The sequence below is a fragment of the Rhinolophus ferrumequinum genome, chromosome 14 (genome assembly GCF_004115265.2).
Source record: "Rhinolophus ferrumequinum isolate MPI-CBG mRhiFer1 chromosome 14, mRhiFer1_v1.p, whole genome shotgun sequence".
NCBI classification, from domain to species: Eukaryota; Metazoa; Chordata; class Mammalia; order Chiroptera; family Rhinolophidae; genus Rhinolophus; species Rhinolophus ferrumequinum.
This window is the reverse complement of record NC_046297.1, coordinates 40,338,461-40,363,434: the sequence shown is the minus strand read 5'-3', so window position 1 is coordinate 40,363,434 and position 24,974 is coordinate 40,338,461. Positions and strand designations below refer to the sequence as shown.

General features: G+C 40.7%; 1 protein-coding gene across 1 annotated transcript in view; it reads left to right on the top strand.

Annotated features, from left to right (window-relative positions):
- Positions 1-13,260, top strand: part of STK3 (serine/threonine kinase 3) — a 313,046-nt gene extending 299,786 nt beyond the window's left edge. The window contains exon 11 of the mRNA XM_033126415.1: positions 11,540-13,260. Within this exon, the coding sequence (XP_032982306.1) occupies positions 11,540-11,695 (156 nt within the window). The 3' untranslated portion in view covers positions 11,696-13,260. The remainder of the gene's footprint in view (positions 1-11,539) is intronic.
- Positions 13,261-24,974: the final 11,714 nt, after the last annotated feature.

The window sequence follows — 24,974 nt, the reverse complement described above, 5'->3', positions numbered from 1 at the left end:
TAGGAAGAATTAATATAGTTCAAATGTCCATACTACCCAAAGCATTCTATCGATTCAACACAATCTGTATCAAAAGACCATGACATTTTTCACAGAACTAGAACAAATAGTCCTAAAATTTATATGGAACCATGAAAGACCAAGAATAGCCACAGCAATCCTGAGAAATAAGAACAAAGTGCGAGGTATCACGCTATCTGATATCAAATTATACTACAAGGCCATGGTAATCAAAACAGCATGGTATTGGCATAACAACAGACACACAGATCAATGGAACAGAATAGAAAGCCCAGAAATAAATCCTGGCCTACACTGGGTCATTTAATCTATGACAAAGAAGCAAGAATTTACATTGTGGTAATGACAATCTATTTAATAAATGGTGCTAGGAAAACTGAACAGATACATGCAAAAAAAAGAAAGAAAGAAAGAAACTGGACCACCTTCTTACACCATATACAAGAATAAACTCAAAATGGATTAAAGACTTAAATGTAAGACCCAAAACCATAAAGCTCCCAGAAGAAAATACAGGAAGTAAACCCTCAGACATTATCCTTAGTAGTATTTTTGCTGAATGTATCTGGGCAAGAGAAGCAAAAAAACAAATAAACAAACAATGGGACTACATCAAACTAAAAAGATTTTTCATAGCAAAGGAAACCATCAAACAAAACAAAAAGACATCCTACTGAATGGGAGAAGATATTTGCCAATGATACATCCAATAAGGGGTTAACATCCAAAATATGTAAAGAACTCATAAACTTAACACCAAAACAAACAAACAATCCAATTTAAAAATGGGCAGTGGACCAGAACAGACATTTCTCCATAGAGGACATACAGATGTGAAAAAAAGACGTCAAAAAATGCTCATCATCACTAATCATCAGAGAAATGTAAATTAAAACCACAATGAGATATCACCTCACACCTGTCAGGATGGCTATCATCAATAAATCAGCAACCAAGTGGTGGTGAGGATGTGGAGAAAAGGGAACCCTTGGGCACTGTTGGTGGGATTGCAAATTGGTGCAGCCACTATGGAAAACAGTATGGAGGTTCCTCAAAAAATTAGAAATAGAACTACCTTATGACCCAGCAGTTGCACTCCTGGGTATTTTCCCAAAGAAATCCAAAACACCAATTCTAAAAGATATATGCATTCTTATGTTCACTGCAGCTCTATTTACAATATCCAAAATATGGAAACAACTGAACTGCCCACCAATAGATAATTGGATAAAGAAATTGTTTTACATTTATACAGTGAAGTGTTACTCTGCCATAAAAAAGAATGAAATCTCACCATTTGCAACAACATGAATGGACCTAAAGGATATTATGCTAAGTGAAATAAGTCAGACTGAGAAAGACAAATATGATCTCCCTTATGTGTGGAATCTAAAGAACAGAATAAACAAACAAAATACAAATAGACTCAGAGAAACAGAGAAAAAACTGATGGTTGCCAGATGAGAGGGGGTGGGGGAGAAGGTGAAGGGATTAGGAAGTACAAATTAGTAGTCACAAAATCGTAACAGGGATGTGAAATACAGTATGGGGAATATAATCAATAATGTTGTAAATACTATTTAGGGTGCCAGATGGGTACTGGACTTATCAGGGGGGATCACTTCGTAGATTGTATAGATGCCTGACCACTGCACTGTACCCCTGAAGCTGATGTAGAATTATGTTGAATGTCAACTATAATTATATCATATGTATATATAGTGTCTCAGTTAAGTTCATGAACTTGTTGCAACAATGTTGCTAACCTTTTTGATATCAGAGGGATTATTCATTATGAACTTGTACCAACTGGACAGTTAAACAAGTTTACTATTTGGAAGTGCTGAAAAGGCTGCGTGAAAAGTTAGACGACCTGAATTTTTCGTCAACAATTCATGGCTCTTGCATCACGACAGTGCACCAGCTCACACGGCACTGTCTGTGAGGGAATTTTTAGCAAGTAAATAAATAACTGTATTGGAACACCCTCCCTACTCACCTGATCTGGCCCCCAATGACTTCTTTCTTTACCCAAAGATAGAAGAAATATTGAAAGGAAGACATTTTGATGACATTCAGCTCATCAAAGGTGATGCGATGACAGCTCTGATGGCCATTTCAGAAAAAGTTCCAAAATTGCTTTGAAGGGTGGACTAGGTGCTGGCCTCAGTGCATAGCTTCCCAAGGGAAGTACTTCGAAGGTGACCATAGTGATATTCAGCAGTGAGGTATGTAGCACTTTTTCTAGATGAGTTTGCGAACTTAATTGTCTGGCCTCATATGTACCACAGTGTTGAAAGGGACATTTCCTGTTGCTGCACTTTGGTATTAGAGTCCGAGGCTGAAAACAGCAAGGGCCAAGTACCCCGTATTCTGAAGACAGCCACCAACAACTGAGGCCAGATACTTCCCTCCAGAGCTCCACCATTTATTATTCATTCAGTAAATATTTATTAGTTACCTACTATGTTCCTGGCAGTGTTCTAGGACTGGGGATATAGCTGTTTACAAAAGTTCCTGTCCTAATGGAATTCACAATCTAGTGCTCTAGTGGAAGGGGAGTAAAATAGCGCTCTCCTTGCTTAGGTTAAAGTCCGAAGGGGGTGCTTCCAGAGAGCCCTTCATAGAGATTGGTGGTGCCTGCAGCAAAGGAAGACTGGCATCTGATATCCCTGCCAGCTCCTTGCTAAGCTGGTTGACTCTGCAAACCCGTTAATGTGTCACTAGACCAGAGCTCAGTCAGCAAGTTGCTGGGAGTCTGGAGGGTATATTAACATAGACATAGACATTTTCTGCTTCTCTTCCAAAGAGTTTTGTAGGTAGGAGACTTCTGTAGATAGAGCAGGATAACTGAAGACTGGTGTAGTGTGCTACGCAAGAAGAGACTAGGGGACCTCTCCCATTCCTTGGGTCCTGGTGGTCCCTGGAAAGTGTGGAGAAGAACCTCTGCCATCACTGAAAAAGGAGGTCAGAAGTCATAATGCTGCCGAGGGGGCTTCCATGTCAAAGGAGATAATACCCCACCCCTCTCCAAGAGGGGTGAGCACCAGGATGATACCAAGCACCACTGCAGGAAGTCCACACAACACCCCTTCTGTGCACTAACCACCAGTAATCCAACGAAAGAAGAGCGAGACCAGGGAAACCTCCCCCCACTGATGAGTAACCATTACACCTAAAGATCCTGTCTCCTTCCCAGCTCCCAACACCAGAGAAGCTAGACCTTGGAAAGAGATGGGGAGAAGGTACTGGATACAGACGTAACCCTTCCAAGTTTCTGCATGAGACAAGATTTATATTTAATACAAGATTGAAGTTTATAATTGGTCTGGACTTTTAATAACTAAAAGTGATGAGAAATCAGTGAGATCTACCCAAGATTCCTTAAGAGACGTGTCAGGAAAATTTGGCGTAGCACAGCTGAAAAAATGTGATTGGAGAAAAAGAAAACTTTTTTCCCAATATTTGTATTTTTAATAACATACAATGATTATCAGCCATATTCATAACAAAAGTTATTCACAAAATGTATCTAAATATTTATTTTTCTTTTTCAGTGTGAAAAGCTTGAGAAAATGAAACTAGGTTAAGTTTATGTAATAGTTACACAGAGATTTGACTAGCCCAGTAAGGTAGTTACAAATATATTTTAAGGGCTTTTGTTTTTTAATGTTTATGATCATAATTAATCATATACATAAGTTCTCACTTAACTTTGTTGATAGGTTCTTTGAAACTGCGACTTTAAGCAAAACTACATGTAAAAAAACGAATTTTACAGTAGGCTGAATGATATAAACCAGAGTTCAGTTCCTACGGCATAATTCTGGTCACAAAAACATCATCAGACTCCTAAATAAAGACCACAAACACTTCTAATATTAAACATTGAAATAAATGTGAGCTATATACATCGATTTAAGGAAAATTAATAAAGTAAGAGAATTCTTTTCCAATTCACTTATTTTTCAGGTCAGGGTCACAGATAGCTGGAGCTGATCCTGGCAGCTCTGAGCGCCAGGGGGAGCCCACCCTGGACAAGACACCTTCCATTGCAGGGCCATTCACACTCACAGCCACACTCAGACTGGGACAGTGTAGACTCAGTGAGTCACCTAAAGTGCACATCTTGTGGGAGGAAACCAGAGTCCCTGGAGGAAACTCATGCAGGCAGACACAGGGAGACTGTTAAAACACAGCGGCCCCAGCCAGGAATTGATTTTTTTTTCCTCATCAATGTTATAGTGAAAGAACATCAAACGAAATGTTATTTACAGACCTGCTGTTGTTAATTTTTAAAGAAACAAAGTAAATGAAGAAAGTTAACTACTTAATTTGTTAACCCCTCATTTGTGGACTTATCAATGTTTTAAATTTTTCAAAGTGTTCGTCAAAATCCCTGAGATAAGACATCAGTCAAAGCTAATAGACTGCCCCTTAATAATCTGCCCCTTAATAATCTGGAAAGATTTAATTACCAGTTGGTTTTGAATTACACGGATTTTGTTGTCCTGGGCCTAGAATTTTAGAACTGTTTACAATATGGCAGAGCTATGCATGAATTAACTTTTTCCTGATATTTTTAACAGGCAAAAGTGCTTACTAGAAACTGAAAAGCATAAAAAGAATGGATTTTCAGCTGCCATTGAGGAATGCAATTGAAATTTCATCATTCATTTTTTTACATGGGTGGCTCAGATTTCTCCAGGACAAAATAATTGTAATAATGTTCATCAGCTTGTAGCTTATCTGCTAGATTTAAGCACAACAGCAAACTATGGGGCAGTCTGACAAAGTCTTGCTTTTATGTCAAGGGGACATGTCTTGTTGGTTTTGTCACAACATATCTCTTTTTATTGATAAAATTATGGCATCTATTTCAAAGCACTATGTGGAAATATGGTTACTTTGCTAGAGAGCTGATTAAATAGAAAGATACTTAACTATATATGCACTTATTTCATAAGGCCAATTACAGCTAAAATACATAAGAATAGACAAAATACATAATAATAATATCGTATAAGTAAAATACTCCACTAGGTATAATCTGGGAGGAAAGGTTGGATTTTTTAAAGCAATGTTTTTATTTTTAATTTATACGGAATCTGTTTAAAACTGTTTTATGTGATAATTAGATTGTGAAGTGCTTTTGCAGTTCTTGGGAGACACAAGAAACAGTACTCAGTGGGCTCCAATCCAAAGCTGTGTTAGTGGCTTCGGTGTTCTCTTTGAGTGCCTACATAAGCACCTCTAGCTGTGTGACCTAGCATGGTCACCTGATCTCTCTGAGGGTCATCACCTATAAAATGGGGTTGGTAATATCTGCCCCATAAGGTTTGAATGACTGCTAGGATTACATGACGTAATGCTCAGGATGCAGGGCAGTGTCCAACGCTGTAAATGATCAATAGTTGGCACTTTCCCCATCTCTTCCATTGATATCTACAAGAAATGGTTTACTCCCTTTCTTTGGGAGTGAAGATCTAAATGTCTTAAGATCTAAATGTCTTAAATTTACTCTAGATGCTCTGAGGTTAAACTACCAAAACAGATGCTTCAGGGCAGTTTCCAGTTAAAATCCCAGAATATTTATAGTAATGCAGTCAGAAGATAGGTGCCACTCAGCTCCGAGCAGAGTTATGTGTAATCTTCTATCCAGATATGTAAGTAGTGTCTACTTTGGGAAGGAGGCTCTGCCAGTAGATTTAATATTAATGCAGCTTTTTATAAGGGGCATATTTTATAAGGAATTTACATTGAGAAATTCAGCTTCTCTTCTATGGTGTAAGTATGAGAAATTACCACTATCTTAATTATTTTTGTAAGTGCATATTGTAAATGTAAGATTTTCTTTAAGCAGACTTCCTAGGCGTTTGGATTAACTTGAGGGCTCTTTTACTGTAGAAATTAAATCAGGAAATGCCTTATTATATCGACGTTTTGATTTTTTTTTTAACTTTAAATACTACCTTATTATTCCTGTTTCCCCGTCTTACTGGCAGAAGGCCCTTTACTTGTTTTTACATATCTAAACTGACTGGATTTTTGCAGTGTTTTGTTGGGTTTCCCACTCTCATTGTTAGTAAAAAAAAAGTGTGGCAGCCTCCCATGAACAGTGTTTTGTAAAACCCAAACCAGACTCTGTTCAGCACAGTAAAAATTTGAGCTAAAATGGAATATTAGGGGGGAAAGGAGTATGTTACTCCAGGCCACAAACAACTCAAAATCTGAGGCATGCACTGGTAAATCTTACAAAATGCTATAGGCAATTCAGCATCAAAATTGCCATAGGAAATTATTGTTGTTAGCCATTCTGTTGATATTTCATATTGTTAGATTGTTAGCAGATGGGAAAATAGATGAGTCAGGATACAGTATTAGCAATCCATATTTTTTAATCACGCCACTAATAAGGTCTGTAGCATCTGTGAGATTTATTAAACAGTTGCTAGGAAGACTTTGTTTTCCCAGTAAACACAGCAACTTGTACAGGATTTTCTTGATTGACTATTTGACTAAATGTGTTAACATTAACATGTATGACCATTTGCTTCTTTGTGGTGGTGTCTCATTTGTTTTGACAGACTGATTATACTAGCAACTGGTGGACCCATTAAGTCTTGAAATGATGCATTTAAAACTTTGTAACCCTGTTTCTGCTGTTTTTTTAAGAGTAAGACTCATTTTTTAAATCTCATGTAATTAGGACTATTTTTAACAAAAGAAAATAATATAAAAATCTAAGTGTTTTCCCTCAGAGCTTTTAAGATTAAAAAAAATTAGCAGTAATTCCTTCTTATCATTTGAATGTGATATTTTAGTTTTTTATAGTAGACAGGATTTCTAAACTTAAAGTTGTAATTTTACTGACAACTCTTCCTGTAATAAGCAGCCTTTCAGTATTTCTCATAGAGTTCAGAAATATTCCAATTGTTAAAGTTTGAACTGTCAAAATTATCAGTGCATTGATTTAATCTTACTTCCCATCTTAACTTCTTATGTCAACTAAATTGGTTGTGTTGCTTTTTTATGCAAGAGCTAATAAGTAAGTTATTAGTTTGCATGTCTTTTACTTGGATTTTTTAAGGAATACTGAGAAATATAATAGTTTTGGAAATTGATTTGTAATCTTACTTCCTGGATGAAATGTGATAATCCAGGGTTATCATTAACAAAATGAGCTGTTTATTCAAGCTGTCACTCAAAATCCAAACAATATCAATTTTCAAACAAAATGTTGACTCCTATTGAAAAATTCTGACTCCTTTGTTTAACTTACGAACATCTAGTTATTATGCCCTTTCGTTATTATTAAGAAGTTTAGGGGTTTTCTTTAAAGTCTTTCATTGTTTTAGACAAAAGTTTTATAAAACTGGGAGATCCTAATCTAACAACTAGCCCAAGCTTAAAGAAGGTGTCACTCTATCTTTTGCTGAGTTTCTGCAATTTATTCCTTTTAAAAGACTGCTCTGTAAAAATGTCATATACAGGGTTTCTGTTCACTGTGGCCTTCAGTGTTGAGTATTTAAAAACCAGTGTCCCCTTCAGCTCAGGTTGAAGATCCTGGGACTTTCTCAGCAACACACCTGCCATCTGTGGTGACTTAACATTTTGAACTCCCTGAAGAGTGCTAAACAATATCAACCTTGGTATAATGAAAGAAATCATTGACCTTGAGGTCAGGTCATGTCTTTGCCATTAACCAGGAGTGTAATTTTGAGCAAGCTGGCTCTCATTTCCTCACCTAAAATAAAGAAGTTAGAGTAGATCATCTGTCAGGTTCTCTTTTGCGGTGACGTTCTGTGACGTTTAACTTATAACCCAACTTTATGTGTCTATTAAACAAATTACTGAGTAATCTCAGATAATTTTAATAATTTCACATCTCAAAATGTTTCTCTCAGGCCCATATGCTTTTCAGGCCCATATGTTTACTTGATGTCAGCTTAAACCCTATTATGCCTTGCCCTTGCTATTTGTCATTTCAAATATCTAAGAAAGACAACAATTCTTGTGAATAGAAAAAAATGCCTCAGGTAATAAGATAATATTGTTCTGAAACTCATCTCTTTTTTCTTTGACTCTGTGTTTTGAAGAAGGTGTGGTCCTTCTTTTGCATTCAAGTTTTTCCTCTTACTGCATGTCAGCTCATTTATTCACTTAATCAAGTTTCGGGTCCTTAGTGTTTGTAAAAATTGTCAAACTACTGTAATCTTCACAATGTTAAGGCTGAAGACTTAAGAACAATTATTGTTGTATAAGTTCTAGTTTATCATTAAATTCAATACTAAATTGTATTAAATAGAATTAGCCTAAAACATATAAAATCCATTTCCAGATGAGTTACTCATTTTTACATTTGCTCATATACAGTAAAAACCACAATGTATGCATATTCTAAAATTCTTCCCTTCACTGACTTGATACTGAATTTTAAACTGACAAACATAGTAGACCCAACACTTAATACTCCAAGTTTAGCTTATGGTGCATTTATTTTGGAATTAGTCAAGTGGCATGTAGCTGTGGTAACATAGCTACATTGTTTCCTATGTAGTGTAGAAAATGGCTCATAAGTATCCTTTTTTCTATATTAAAAAATATAAATTCAGATTGATTTACCATAAGCTCTATTGATCCATGCACATAGCAATTCTGAAGTGATTTCCCTTCCTTTTTATAAAGTGTTCAGGAAACCCTATTTTAGTGAAGCAATCTTTTGCCAAAATAATGTTGATGATATTAATTCAGGAAGGTCAACTTTTCCTTCCAGTATTATCCTTTACAACCCTCAAAATTACTATAATTTGGATTAGCATGTTAAAAGAGTGATAATGGATTGTATGATATTATAGGGCAATATGAATCTCCATAAAATTTTATATGGTTTGTGAATCTTTTTACTACCAAGGCATATTGAGCAGTACTCTGTTTTCCAAGAGATTGAAAATCGGCTTTTGCCACATTACCCTCCCCAAGACATTTCCATGCCTGTGGGAGGCTTGCTAGCCATAGAAACAGAGTGTTAAATATATGCTATTAAGGCTTAATCAGAAGTCAAAACCCAGTCAGAAGTTCATGTCCATAAATTATACCCACTGCATAAAAAGTGAAAAATTCTGCCAATTAACCTCACCTTTCCTCCTTCCTCCTTCCTTCCTTCTTTCTTTCCTTCCTTCCTTCCTTCCTTTTTCCCTCTCTCCCTCCCTTCACTCTCCTTTTCACTCTCCCCCTTCCTCCCTTCCTCCTTTCTTTCTTTTTTGTTTTTTTTGTTCTAAACCATAATCTATAGTTATTTAGAAACCTACCAATATTTCTGTTCGATTACCACAATGAAGGAGCCTCTGACCACAAATGCTAAGGTTTGGGGATTATTTGCTGTTAGATACCATAGATCATAAGATCAGGGATGAAACCTATTCCTGGATAATCTTATCCTCATCCAGGGCTTCAATTTTGTCCTACATATTTCTTGTCCACAGAAAGTGTGTAGCAACATGCTTAAAGCCCTGAGCAGTCGCCACCCCACCCCCACTTCTTCCTGCTCATCCTCTGCCCCTGGATCCTTCACACACCCAGCAGGCAGCCAGCATCTCCAAAGATGCAAGCATTTGTGTGCCTCATACTTTTCTGCTCCTGCTCTTTCTCTTCTCCCCTGTCTTATTTCCCGTCTTCTCAGCTTCCTCATTTCTCAGTGAATTAGCTATGCATGGACCTGTCTTGCAGCTGGATTGCAAGCTCTCTGTGGAGACAGAGTGTTTTGTTCATCTCTGTATCTACAGAGCTTGGCCCATAGAAAATATCAAATATTTTAATAAAACAATCCCCTGAAGTTCTGTGACAGCCCAGCTGAAAACAGCTATATATGTACTTTATGCGGAAGTCAGATTTCCTGTAAACTCAACCTTATGCCGCCATAAATCCGAAATCAGATTAAAAAAACAAAACAAACCCAGAAACAGGTATAACAAGCTTTAGCACCAAAGCCATGCTCTGTCTTTCCTAAAACAGCCTCACGCTTTCCCTCAGAATCTATTTATTCTTGCTTAGTGTAGTGCCTTAATACATTGTTTAATTGCTTGTCTGGTTCCCAATAAATTAACACTTTTGAAGTAGAGATAGGATGTCTGTTCAGTGACGTCCATGGCCGTGGCCATGAAAGGAGCTGATAGCTTTCCCTCAAATGAAGACAAAAAGCCAAAACTGAAAGACAAAACTATTACGTGGCACACACTAGTAATGGATATTCTTAATGATTCATCAACATCAATGAAGGTTGTTCGAGGTCCTGTGTCCTCTGCTTTAGAAAGCAGCATATTCTGTAAAATAGTTTCTAAAGATTTTCTGTTCAAATGGTTGAGACAGTGCTTTTCCCTCAAAGACCTAAGGTTTAGATGCTTCATGAATTAATTTTCTTGGGTGGAACACCTCATTCCCTGATGATGCCAGATAATGGTTCTCCAGCATCACAGACCTGTTATTCACACACTTACATACTGAAAATATAAAAGCCTTGTTAGAGGAGAAGTTTTCTTCTACGTTGCTTCTTTCCCTGACTTCAGATCATCACTGTAATGTAATACTTAGAAATTATTGACAACTAGTTTCCCAGGAAAGGCTGTATAAGTTATCTTAAAGCAAAAAAATTTAAAGTGATGATAATTGTTTGCTGTGTATGATGTTATTTCTCCTAATCTTAGAGCCACCTGTTCCTTTGGGTCATTCTGTATTCCTGTTGGAGTCATTATTCTGTATCCTATTCACCCACCTTCACGTCATGACATTTAGCAGTATAGTTGAATAGTTTCTAGTGTGCGTGTACAATCTGTGAAGCTGAAATATTTTTGTAATATCTGGAGTAGAGACGTGAAACAACGCCATGTCAGAACTTACACAATCCTGTATCAGCCGTGGGATACTTTACATCATAAATTAAAAACCCTATTTCATAAAATGCTGGGATAAAATTGTTCTAAATAATTTTGTTTTCTGATTCACTTTTGGAGTGCTTAAAATTTAAGCATTTGGCAAAATGCAGAATAGAATAGTTAATTTAACCAGTATTCGTTCAGTTTTGTCACATTTTGGGTGATCCCTGCAGTGTTCACGATCACCGCAGCACTCCATAGCTGGGGAGGAGGTGAGAGATGAGACTGCGTGTACACAGAACATCCCTGAAAGTCTGTTTGTTGGCAATGGTGGATTTGTCTTTCTGCCTTTGTTAAAACAGACAATATTGTGTCAGCTTACTTTTCTCATTGGCTCTTTTCTAGAAGCAGAGGTGTTTATTAGTAGTAGTATTCGCATTATTATCATTTTGTTGCAAATTACTTGAGGTTCCTGCACATGTGGCTTCTTGGTTTTTCAGAGAAGGAAATCCTGTTTCAATTGTTGAACCATAAATGAAAGATAATGTAAAGAGTTTGCTGAAATATTTGTGCTGAAACTCGTTAGACTTTAACCTAGTGTAGATAATCTTACTATATTAATATCTTCATTTTCTTTCTACATCCAGTTAAAAAATCTAAGTTTAGAAGAACTACAGATGCGGTTAAAAGCACTGGACCCCATGATGGAACGAGAAATAGAAGAGCTTCGACAAAGATACAATGCAAAAAGGCAACCCATTCTGGATGCAATGGATGCGAAGAAAAGGCAGCAAAACTTTTGAGTCTAATTTCTTCTCTTTGTGTTTCTATAACTATTCTGGAGACGAAGAAAACACTAAAATTGAAGGAATATTATGATTTCCTTTTAATCCCTAGGATTGGAATCTAGAACTAGGCAACGGCCAAAAACTAATGATGATACATAGCAGGGTAAATTCCCAAAAGGCACAATTTACAACTGTATCCATTATGTTTTCACTTTTAAATGAGGAAAACAACAGAAATGTATTCTCCTCTATATCCATCAGCTGCATACCAGCAGTAAAATTGTGTTATAAAATGAAGGCTGTGTTTAGAGACCTTGAACTCCAAAGCTATTTTACAGCACGAAGGGCTTTATGTTGCAATATTCTTGATTCTTCTAGTAGCCTATTTATTGTGTCCCTTTAGGTAAACTTATTTATTTATGCTATATCACTTTGCTTTTTTTTTTTTAAGGATAAGATCAGGATAGCTTTGGTAAAGGTAGGGATGTATTCATAGATCATAATATTGAACCAGCTTATACCTTAAGCAGGGAACTATGGGGTACAATCCATGATTTCCAGCATAGTTTTCCAATAGAAGCAAAGCAATAATAGCAACAGTACCCAGATGAGCCAGGCATTTTTTATACTGAAGCAATAATTCCATTTTTACCTCTTGAAATTTTAACTTTTTAATTGTGATGTTTGGTACAAAAGGAACTATATGTATTTAGGTCGGACAGAGCTATAATGTTTAAAACCAAAGAAATCAATGGAATCCTTGCACAAAAAATATGTGGTAAATATTTAAAAGAAATAAATTCTTAGACAAATGGAATTTCTTCCCTCCCCTCCCCTTCTTCCACCTCAGCCCCCGCCCCCACTCCAGTTCAAGCCACTGTTTCTCAGCCCGGTTTTCTATGACACAGCTCCCTGGCCCATGCTGGCTTTATGAGCCTTGCGCTCCCCCCTGCTGAGGCAGTCAGTCTCTGAAGGCTGCTCACAGCAGCTTTTGGCCCAAGGCAACATCCCCCTGCTCAGGGCTGCCCAGCACCAGGGAGAGCCCTCCTTCACAATCTTAGCTCAGAGGGTGCAGCTCCCTGACATGTGGGAATTGAACCAGCGACCTGGGCGTTAGGAGCACCACACACCAAAAACATGAGCCACCTGGCCAGCCCAACAAATGTAATTTCTTAATACTGTTCCATGTTTAGGTCTGATAGCTAAACTGTGTCAAACTCTAATAACCTCAGCAAATTTATTTCTGTGAAAGCATGTTCAATTGTCACAGGACTTGTTTGTTGATTTCATTTACTTCCTGGGAATTGGTAAACATCATGTGCCTGACAATAACAAAATAGCAAAAGCATTTGTACTGAACTGTGCAAGCCTTAGGGACTGAAAAAAAGATAAAAACCATCGAAAAGACACTCATTTCTAAGCTAAATGAACATCTGCGAGATTGAACGGGGACCAGTCATTTCCTATGCTACATATGGCCATTTTGACAGTGTTTGTTCTTTTGTGAGTTCAACTACTATGTGTAAATCATAAAGACAAATAAATTTTACTGTGCCACCCCGTACATTTCATCTTTATATCTTTTTCTAAAACTCATCACCTGGATTCTGTCTGTTCCAGGGAAGGGAGGTATATTAGTCAGGACAGGCAAGATTATGCAGTGATAACAACCCTGAAACCTCAGTGCCTTAACATCGCACAGGTAATTTCTGACTTGCGCTCCATCTCCATGCCAGGTTGGCAAGGCGCCCTGCTCCTGCCACTCACACCCAGAGACCCCGCTGATGGAGCCTCCACCATCTGCAACATTGGTGGTCACCACAGCAAGGGAAGGAGCACTGACAAGTGTCACATTAGCTCCAGCCAGCTCCAGTGACGCCCGTCAGGTCAGCCCAGCCAGTATTCATCACTAGTCACACAGCCACTCCTAATTTCCAGCCAGCAGGGAACTGCAACCTTACCATGTGCCTGGAAGGGAGAGGAAGGAAATGCTGGCAAGTTGGCTAATGACAGCCACAGAAAGTGCATCAGCTCTGGAAAGGTCCTACTCCTTCTTCAAACGGCATTTGTGCCCCAGGTAATGCCTTGGAGTAACATTTCTCTGCTGTGTTGAGTCCTTACAATTAGTAAATTGTCTAATTAGGTGTAAATGGTAAGATTTTTAAAATGGGGGTAAATATTGAAATCTTTACAAAGGTTTGTAAAAATGAAGACTGAATTTACGATATATGCTTCAGCTCCATCTTTATCAGAATCTGTTTGGGACAGTGAGCTGAGTCAAGCAACTCAAACACCCTACCGTTAGTTTTTTCCCCCCTTAATTGCTTTTCTTTTCGGTAACCTGTCTAATACCATGCCAATTTTGATGAAATCAAATGAATGATTTGCTATCATCCAAGTAAAGCCACCTATGCGAGATGACAAGACACCTATGAAGATAATTTCTCTCCAGTTTGCTCAATTAGAAAATTTACGTAATTCTTACTGATTCAGTTCTTAATAAGAGTCCTCCTTTTAATAGTAAATACGGAATGTTCCACTCACATTATACTGTTTATGTAAATAGACTTTGTGCCCTACTGTTATATTTATGTCTTATTAAATACACACACACACACACACACACATTGAAGAGAATTAAGAACAATGGGCATTGTTTCATTTTAGGGTCTTAGGAAGCTCCAGAACATTTTAGGATCCTCTGTTTTAAAATGTGTCTTATCTTCTCACTGCCTGTCCCCACCAATCAATTAACAAAAGGAACTTACATAAGTTTTGAAGAACCAAAAGCCATGAAAGGCACTTCAAGTCTAAGTAAGCCTTGATTTATCACGTGGCTTCGGATAGAGTGTTTTCTAGTTGTTTGAATGAGTGGAAGAAAAAGCCTCTTATCATTTTAACCTTGGTTGCTGAGAATGTTCCAAAAATAGGTAAATACTTTCTGCACCCCCCCCGTTCATCAATAAATATAGTATTGTAACTGTAATTGAAGCTAATGAGTAAGAGTTTTCATCTTACTAAAATGTCAGCATCGTTGAATATGTTGTTCTGTAGATGAAAAAGTTTTTTCTCTGATTTCATGAACTTAAATGACTCATTTTACAGACTTACAATACACTTAGCTTATTTTAGCATAAATAATTGAATTTACAAAATATGAGCTAATTTTGCCAATATAAACTGGAGAGGAAAATGTGTTTAGGTGGATTTCAAAATAATAACACCTATCGGGAGCCTTACTACGTGTCACACACTATGTTAAACAACCTTACGTACTGGTATGTTACTGACATGCTTTTGTATTTCTTTCCTCTGCTTATTAACAGAATCACATCCCCAAAGTTTAAAATAAGTCTCTACTCACTAAGGATATGTAGCTTCTCTAGGGGTAATTATATAATACGTTAATAAGTAATCGATGTTCTCTTTTTGGTTATTCCTGGGGTTTCTGATTTTAGAGGTTTGAATCATATTACCTTGTCTACCACTGCATTTTTTAAAGGAACAATATTTTTAATATATAAATATACAAACAATGGGAAAGATAAGGGTCTAATGAGGCAAGTGGGTAGGGGGAAAGGAAGCACCTGTACACAGCAGTGTGCAGCATCCTGACAGTTCCACCACTTGGTCGGGGGTTGAGACCAGGGATAGCAGTTGATGTGCACGCAGCTGTCTTTCGTCCTCCACTGTAGAAAGTCTCACGTGCAGTGTAGTTCTGAACTGGGCTCATCTGCCTCTTAAACACACACACACACACACACACACACACACACACAGGCAATACACATACAACACAACACACACACACTCCTGAGGTGTGGTCCTCTGGCGCGCTGGTTGAAAACTTGGGTCTCTTTGCCGACTCATTTTGTGGGTGGAGCCATCAGGAGATGGCAGGCTGATACTGGGTGGTGTGATTTCAGAACCAGGGAACGGTATGTAAAATAAGAAGTGGTTCTTCCAGGAGACCGGTGGAGACTTGAAAATGACCGCCTAAGGAGCAGGCGTGGTGTCCATAGGTTCGGAGTCGTCGACGGGTTTTGCAGAGGTGCTGTTTACTGGAGCGTGAGTGGCTGCAGAATTCACGACAGGCGAGTTGCTGGTAACAGCGGCAGGGACGAGAGAGGTTTTCCGGTCCCGAGCAGTGGTTTGGGGGCCGCCCGTGTAGTCGGAAGCAAGGCGGGGGTACTTCGCTGCAGGTGGGCTGGTGGAGGACACTATGCGGCTATAGACTTGGGGTTTGCGACATCTCCTTCCGGGGCTTGGGGAAGCTGTGACTACCAAGACCTTGGAAGGCTGAGGGGGAGTCGTGTCCATGTCAGTGACGTCATCATCCGACGCAGGCTGGCCTGTCGGATTGGCAGATGCATTGGCTGAGGTGGAAGGCACGGCCACAGAGTTGGTGGGCAGGGCAAGAGGGACCCTGGCAGAAGGGACTGGAAGAGGGGTGGGTAATGCTAAAGCAGGGGGAGGAGAATCTACACACATAGGGATCGGGGATTCGTTGTCGCAGCAGGGCGGCTGGAAGGAGACGGTTGAAGTCATAGCAGGTGCGGAGACGTCAGAAATAGGAGATGTTGAGGTTATGGCTGAATGTAAACGGCCTCCATTCTCATTAGCTGGAATTCCCCAAATGTGATTCGCATCAGGAGGTGGAAGAGAATGGGCACGAACGAAAAAAGGAAAGTGATTAATATTTTGAGTTAGCGGTGTAGGGGCAGACTTGGTCAGGGGCCGGGCAGATAGGTCCGCCGACTTGGCACTAGCGGCCGGGACCAGCCCACTGTGAGCAGCCACGGGCAGGGTGTCTGCAACCACCCCAGGTCGGGTAAAAGAAGGGGCATACTGAGTGGCACTGCAGTCCGCCATGACCTTCGTTTTATCCTCCACGACCTTATTCCACTGACCCGTAGGGATGTTCAAGGTGTCTGGGTTTCTGTCAATGGCTAAGCAAGTAGGCTTAGATGAGACGGGAATCTCCCCGCCATCCCACAGCAGTGGTGGCCGGGGTAGCGAAAGCGGCCTGCGCATTTTGCTTTTGCGGAGACTACCGCTGGCAGATACCGGTGAAGCAGAGCTGGATCGGATGTCTGAAAGTTGTGGGCTGTGCGTCGGCTTACCGGACACGAGTGAGTCCCGAGCGCTACGCGGAGGGTCTTCACCCAGCACTTCCTTTGTGGGTCTCTCTGGCAGCAGGGAGCTGCATGCGGTTGGGGCAGAGAGTACTGCTGCTTCGCAGTTAGTCTTTGGAGGCGGCAGGGCGTCTCTAGCAGGGCTGCGGGACTTTGTGACCCCATGACTTTCGGAGGAAGAACTCTTGGAAGACGTGCGGGCGTTGTCACTCAGGTTGGATTCTGGGTGCTTGGGTCCGTGGTCCAGAGGCGCAGGACTGCTCTTGACGGAATTGACGACTCCGTGGGTCTTTGGGGGCCTAATTGTTAAAGGTAGATCCCCACTGCTCTGGTGGCCGTTGGTCTGCACGCGATACTTTTCATTTTTGGCCATCACTTGTGTGGGCTCTTTACGGATCTTCACCGCCTTCTCCTTTGGGCGAGGAGGTGGGATGGTCCGGGATGGTACTGGCATCTGACACTTGACTACACACTCAGGTGGTGAAAGCGGGCCCCTACATGTTCGCCTTAGAGGAGGGATAAAAACAGTTCCCCAGGTAAAGTACATCCTGGAATTGGAGGTAGACAGTAAAGGCTTCTTTGGAGGGTCCTTCACGTTCCAGGGCACCGGGCGGAGGCACCCCACAGGGGGATACGTGCCCTGCGGTAGCCATGCCCTCCTCGTCCCCGGGGTGTGAGATGTAGCTGGTGACACACGTTCTGGGCGGCTGAGACCAGGGCGAAGGACACGTGCTGGAGCAGCAGGGTGGTTCTGGCCAGGCGGGCCATCTTCGCGGCAGCCCTGGAAAGCCGCCGGGCGACGGCCGCCGGGCACGGTGCGGTGGCCGCCGGGCACGGTGCGACGGCCACCGGGCACGGTGCGACGGCCACCAGGGACGGGATGGCGGCGGCGGAATAGAAGTAGGAATGCAGAAAACAAAATGCCCATAGAGGGCGAGTTATGCGCCAAACGAACTCGAGAATAGAGCACGAAACTTGGAGAGAGCTTCTCCTTAGCTTCTCTCTTCTCGGTACAGCACGCATTGAACTAACTGTCCAGCCAGGCGCTTGTGACGTCTCCCTGGAACTCATCACAGTGGAAGGTGCACTCGCAAGTGCAACACGTGAAGACATGACGTAAGAGGTCAAAGGGCAAGGCCTCAACGGCCAGCTAACCCCTTCTGCACTTCCCGGAGCCTGGGACTTCCTGCAGCGGGTTACAGGTGTTTGGCACCACACGGCCACCACGTGGGGACCATTCTGAGGCCCCATCCACCACGGAAGCCGCATCCGCCACAGCTCACCCGCCTGGGCAATGTCTCTGCTGGTCTGGCCCAGGTCTGGGAAGCCGCAGCTTGATCAAAGCCCAGAGCTAGAGCGACTCAGATCCAGCCCGATTATGGCCACCTTTCCGGGTCCTCCCCAGCTTCTGTGTGAGGCTTGGAGCCAAGTGCACTTTCTCCATGGCCGCCCTGCCTGCCAGCGTCACCAACCAGGTGCAAAAGTTTCTGAAGCGTGGGCAGGAAGCCCTTACCTGACTGGGTGCTGCACCTGGTGACATCCTTTCCTGGCAGGCAGGTTCTTCTTTCTTCACTTCTTTTCAGAAACTTGGTAAAACAACATTGAAACAGACCCTTCCTCAGTCGTACAGTTGGTAGTGGCTTAGCCAGGACTGAAACCCAGCTTGTGTCATCACAGTGTTTCCTTAGCGCATATTCATTATGTGATATCATTTTCCTTCTTTCTTTTTTCCCTCTTCCTTCCTTGCTTGCTTCCTCTCTCTCTCTCTCTCTCTCTCTCTCTCTTTCTCCCCCCCAACCCCCCCCCCTTTGTTTCTCCCTCTCTACTCTCCTCTCCTCCTTTTCTACTTCCTCGCCTGGCCTGGACATCTTAGGGAAAGTGCATATTTCTCTAGTTTTAGTTCCCCATAGTGTGCCAAGTTATATCACTACATAGGGATGTTCTCGTAGCCTAGAAAGCTTTCCTCCCTCTTTGAATCTTCACTTTCGATCTTCACTTTCTCAGGCAATTCTTCACTATGTCAGAATCCCATGATGGGCTCTCATCCTTACTAGGTACCTTCTGTTAGCAGCTCTGATACCATGTGCAATGATCAGATGCTATATTACCAGACAAAATTAACCTGTAGGAAAAATAATTGCTTCATCTTTGAATTCTTGGGAGGAAGGGACTCTATTTATATGCCTTGTTATCATTAGCAAAGATGCACTATGGGGGAATAAATAAGAATAGCCATTCAGCCAATCTGTGTTCCAATATCTTTATCTGTAATAATGCAGCAATTGGAAGGATGGAAGGATCAAATGCTGTAGTACATGTGAAATATTTAACAAAGTTCCTGGCCTATGGCACGTAGATACATATTAGCTGAAAAAATAAAGTAGGCTTTTAATCGTTTTGCATTTAGTGTGTTGTTTTTGCAAGAATAAAGAAAAAGGCTCTGTTCTTCATTGATAAGAAGTTTATGTAACTTCTAAAGTACATCCGAGTCTCCTAGAACCCAGATGTGTCTTCTATTAAGCGCTTGGCCTACTCTCAGGTAGTGTCTCTATTGAGGAAAATCGTACTCAATTTCTTAAAGTATTTTCTTTCTACCTAAAGTAAAGTAAGTCGTTAGGTTAAGCTAAACTCACTCCCACCCCAAGACTATTCTTTCTGTTGTAGGGATATTGTTAAGGCCAAATCGTTGGCCGCATTTGTGCAGACCCACCAGAACATTTCAAATTTTGCCCCTAAAGTTTTGTTTCACTAAAATGTTAACATCCGCAGGCCTTAATAATAAGAATTATGTAATTAACTGGGTTTTCCAATTTGTTTTGGTACCAGGAAGCTCAGAATGAAATTTATAGTTAATTGTTTTGTAGGATTCTATGGTCTGCACACTTACATATCCCTGATCCCATATTTACAAAAACTGAAAGGATTTTTTACACGAAAAATGAAGTAAATATCCAGAGGTATGAGTCCCTCCATTATACTTAGAAGGATCTGCTTCCCCATGATGTGTAATTTCCATATCTTCTCATAGGGTTCTTTTGTGTGACAAATGAAGTAAATGCGTCAGTGGGATTTGTGGTTCAGGTCCTGGACCTAAAACCCTGCTGAACTTTTCCCTGTGTGAGTGTTACCACCTGGGAGGAAAGGAGTCTCTAGGGTCTGAGGTCCTTGGAGACTGGGACAACCCCTGTCCTTCCTCAGTGGGAATGAGCTAAGAATACCCTGGCTTTCGTACCTGCTGCCCTCAGCAACCTGTTCAAGTCACATCTACACAAAAACTGATACAGCTGACGAGCAGCATACCTTCCAGCTCCAGGTCAGCCAAAGGATCAGAATTCCTAGAGGAGCCTACCAACCTCTTGGGATTTTCCATTTTTACTCTATTCATAGGCCACTTCACATTCTCAATGAAATGAGAAGGGTACGAAGAAAATACATAGTGGAGAACACAGGGAAATAGGTTTTGTTAGCATGATAGAAATGACAACTGGAACCAAAAATTACAAAATAGTGTCAACCTGACGTTTCCTCAATAGGAAAACAAGTCTATTCCATTTTATGAGAAAGCACTGAAAGCTAATAAGTTTTTAAATTTTTTAGTAGAAGATCCAGTACATGCCCACGTTTAAACCAAGGAACTAGTTGTCTTAAATTTTTATAGAATTTTCCAAGGTGAACTGCAGTTAGTTGAGTGGAAGCTAAATAAAACCTGATACTAAAGCTCTCAGCTTTTAAGTATTCTCTTTCTAATGCTCCAGTGTACACAGAGCATGCTGCATGGGGACGCTTTTGTAGCTGTGCATTTTTTTCATCCTTTCCATTTATTATTCCGTGACAGCTTTCTTTCCTATTTAAAAAGAAAATATTCTTGGCCAAAAACATTCAAATGAGAAGACATAATAGCACTTGCAACCGAAGTCTCTGACGTTAAAAAACGATATGCACTGAGGAACATGAAATGTAGAACTGTTTCATTATTAATGAATCAATGTGCAAATCCATGAGTTCATTCTCTGTTGGCCTTTCATGAGTGTATAGAAGTTTATTTGAAAAGCACACCAGCAGCGGAAGACCATAAATTAGTTTACATGCTTGGAATATGGTCTTTGCAGATTATTAGAGTCTAATATTAATGGAATAATGAACCTGGGACTTCACAAGTTTCAGCAAGGCTTTTTGATTTTGAGGATAAATTAATTGCTTTAACAAGTAAGGAGCGATTTGGGGTATGATTCAGAATTGGAATCAGGCAGGCAATCACAAAAGTCCAAAGCTAATGTTTTAAACTTCTTAACGCAAAATGATTTGCATTTCACACGAATCTAATGGGTTGCCAGTGTTTTATTCTTGTTCAATGAATCCCGATGCAATGCCCGGTCCCTGACCTTCATCCAAAGCAAGGACAACAGACATATGCAATATATACAAACAGATACAGTATTTGTCTATGGGAACCATTTCTAACTTGGCTACAAGGAAGCAGCAGCTTCTTCTGGCAGAAAAGGCCTATCTAGTCTGTACAATTTGAAGCCAATTCGTTTCTTTAGTTATTGAGGTTGTTGTACAAGGACAAGAAAGCCTTACATCTTTTACAGGTTGGAATTCCTCCGAGGTCGGTATCTTTGAAGCTCTGCCACTAACTTGCCGCCTGACCTTGGCTGAGTTATTTCACCTCCCCATAAATCTCACCTTCTTTATCAAACAGAGAAGACTGCCTCAGAGGGTTATGAAAAGTGTATGAGACATGTGGGTAAAGCCCCTAGCACGCTGCCTGGCCACCAGTGAGTACCAGCGACTTGCACGTTCTTTACTCATCCAACAAACATCTATTGAGCACCAACTACATGCTAAGGGTGGAAAGACAGAAATGAAGGCGACACGGCTGCTGGCTGAGAGCTGGTGTTTATCGCCGGGTGCAGGGCATCGACACTCGCGTGTGGTGAGTGTACTAAGATATCAGCAGAGCCCTGTGGTAGCAGGAGTCGAGGGAGGCGTCACTGAAGGGCTATTTGAACTTACCGCAGGCTTGGGAAGGCAGGAGATGGAAAAGGGTTTGTGGGGAGGGCGAATATATAGAAAGACAGAGAGATGGGAAGGAATGTTTGGCACACTTAAGGCATCTAAGGAAGTTCGTTATACAATGAAAGCATTTAGAGAAAATGCACTGAGGATCCTTTGTTTTGCTTGCTCTCTCTATCCTGCAGTTTAGGAGGTGACAGAACTTATGTGGTCTGTTTTGTTTTTGGTTTTGTTTTCATTTTACCAAATCACGGAATGTTTTCGAGATAGATTAATTCCAAGTAATATCTGGCCAATTTGCTGGTGCCTATGTCTACCAGTCACACTCGGCCATACCCATTTCTGTTATCTGGTAGCATCTAAGAGGAATGATATTCTGCAGAGGCTTGCTGAGGTGGGTATTGGAGCAAAGTGCCAGAGAAATGTGGGTTGAAGGTTAGCAGCATCTTGTAAAGAAATAGGCCTAAACTCAGTTCCTCAAATCAGTCCACTAGCTATTTATGTTGAGTGAAACATTAATCTTCTTTCATCAGCAGTTCTCTTCTCCGAGACGTTTCATTGAGGCAATTTACAAATGTTGAGGCATAAAGTAAAACAAAGTAGCATAAGTGAAGAACAAATGACAACACTGAAGCAAAGGGAAAACAAAACTAAAGAACCAATCTGGTGCTATGAATCATGTTCATGGAAAAATTGCTTCCCATGAATTTGGTCCAGAGCTTCCTAGAATCCAAAGTGAAGAAGGAAACCAGAAACAGTTTACATTGTCTATGCTGTCCAATATGGTCGCCCCTAGCACTTCAAATGCGGCTAGGACAAACTGAGATGAGCTGTGAGTATAAAATGCATACTGTAGTTCCAAGACTTAGCACAAAGAAAACACAGACTATCTCAATAATTTTAATATTTATTACCCTTTTAAATGATATATTTTGGATGTTGGGTTAAAATCCCTCATCAAAATTGATTTCACCTGTTTCTCTTTACTTTGTTAAAACTGTAGCTACCAGAAAATTGTAAATTACATACGTGCCTCACATTTGTGGTTTGCGTGCTAAATCCACTGGACGGTGCTGGTCTAGAAGATAAAAGATTTCATCAACTGATGGATGGATAAAGTGTGGTACGTCCACACCAGGGAATATGGTTCTGCAATGAAAAGGGAATGAAATAATGGTATGGGGTTTCTTTCGGGATGATAGAAATGTTCTAAAATTGACTGCGGCGATGGTTGCGTAACTTGGGGAGTATATTAAAAGCCATCGAATTGTAAACTTAAAAATGAATACATTATACTTAGCTATGTTACAATCATAAAGCAGGGGGAAATAAACTTTAGGGAAAAAATTAAAAGCATACTCTGTTCCTCAGAGAAACCCAACTATTCTCAGTACCAAGATAAGAAGTGTCTCCCTAAGGGCACCCATTGGACAGCACAGCTGCAATGTTCAAGTCAACGAATCAACATTCATTATCCATATTCTCAGAGTAGGGAAGACTTTTGCAGGTCTTTTTCTGGGGTTTTCAATTTGTCAATGGCATCACACTCAACTCAGTACACACCTATATACTAATGGCTCCCAAATTCCTGCCTTCGGTCCAGACTTCTTAAAACTTCATACCCAGACTTTCTCAATGTCACACACATACCTCAAGTTCAACATGACCAAACACTGTTCCCTCTGTATTTTCTGTCCAGTTGCTGCTTTCATGTACCATCTAGTTACCAATGCTAGAAACCCGGGAGTCCTTGAATCTTGACTGTTTTTTATGCCACACCATCCCTCTGCCAATTCAGGCTTCCAAATATTTCTAGAATCTGTGTTCTCTTCTCTATCCTTTCTCCACTGCCCCTCAGGCTTTCATCATCATCTGCCCAGACAATTGCCACAGCGCCTAACCTGGTCTCTGCTCCAGCCTTGTTCCCCTCAAATCTCCCTCCACCCCCATCAGCTGGCACAATCAATCCAGAATGCCATGGACTTTCATCGCCTGCAGGATAAAGTTCACGAAAGCAAACATGGCCCTCCAAATCCAGGGCCCCACCTCCCTCTCTCTTCTCAGCTCTCAGTACTCCTCCAAGCGATCTCTTCCTGGTGGCGCCCACCACCCCTTCTGAAACTGAAGTGGCCAATTCCTATTCAACAGGTCAAATCAGCTCAGGGATACCTCCTCTGGACGCCCACACATAGAGCATGACCACTAGACTTTCCATATTGTATTGTAGTATCTACTTGTCCTTCTGTCTCTCCCACTGACTGTAAGCTGCCTGAGGGCCCATGCTGTGCCCGTGTTTTCCTCATCTCCGTAACACCAGCACAAGCCCCAACATAGCAATGCCTGAGAAGCACGTGTTGAATAGTGCATGAAGAACAGGTGAAAGAAGTGTGATTTCATTTTTGGGGTTAGGCAAATGGCTAAGAAATCTTAGAAACCCAATTTTAAGTGCTAAACATCCTTGCTTGCCTCCATGAGGACATGGATCGTGCCTCTTTCGTTCGTCACTGTGTTTCCAATATTCTTCAGTATTTGTTGGGTGGGTAGATGGGAAGATAAACGAGCGCATGGATAGAGATGCAGGCAGAGAAATGAATTCAAATAAACTGTTTCAGGAGAGTAGGTCTGATAGTCACAAAAGTTGTGAATATGTATCATCTCTCAATCCTGAGTTAGATTACTCAGGATCCAGTACTTTGGAACAGAGAGAAGCATTTGTTTTGCCCTTGAACAAATAAGTATCCAATTGAATGTGAAAATTCAGGTGATAAATTCTGCTGTATTCCCTACATCCAACTATATTCTAAGGTCTGAATGAATGTACCCCAGTTTCTAAAGAAGTAGATATGAGCTTCGTTATTGTCATTATGCAGTGAAAATGGTCACATTTCTCGAGTTCTACACCCTTTGATTCACACAAAACAGACTGAGGCGTCATATGTGCTTCATAAAAATAGGAAAAATGGAATAGTCTTTTTTTTTTTTTTGCTTTAGCTATGAGACAGTTTAATTTTTGTTCCCATAATTCTGTTGCCAGTGGTACAGGAATCTGTGTGAAAACAAGGGATATCTATATTTCTCAGAACAGTCTCAGAGCTTCCTGCATCATAAGGAACCAACCACAATACTAAAAAGTGTTTTATAAA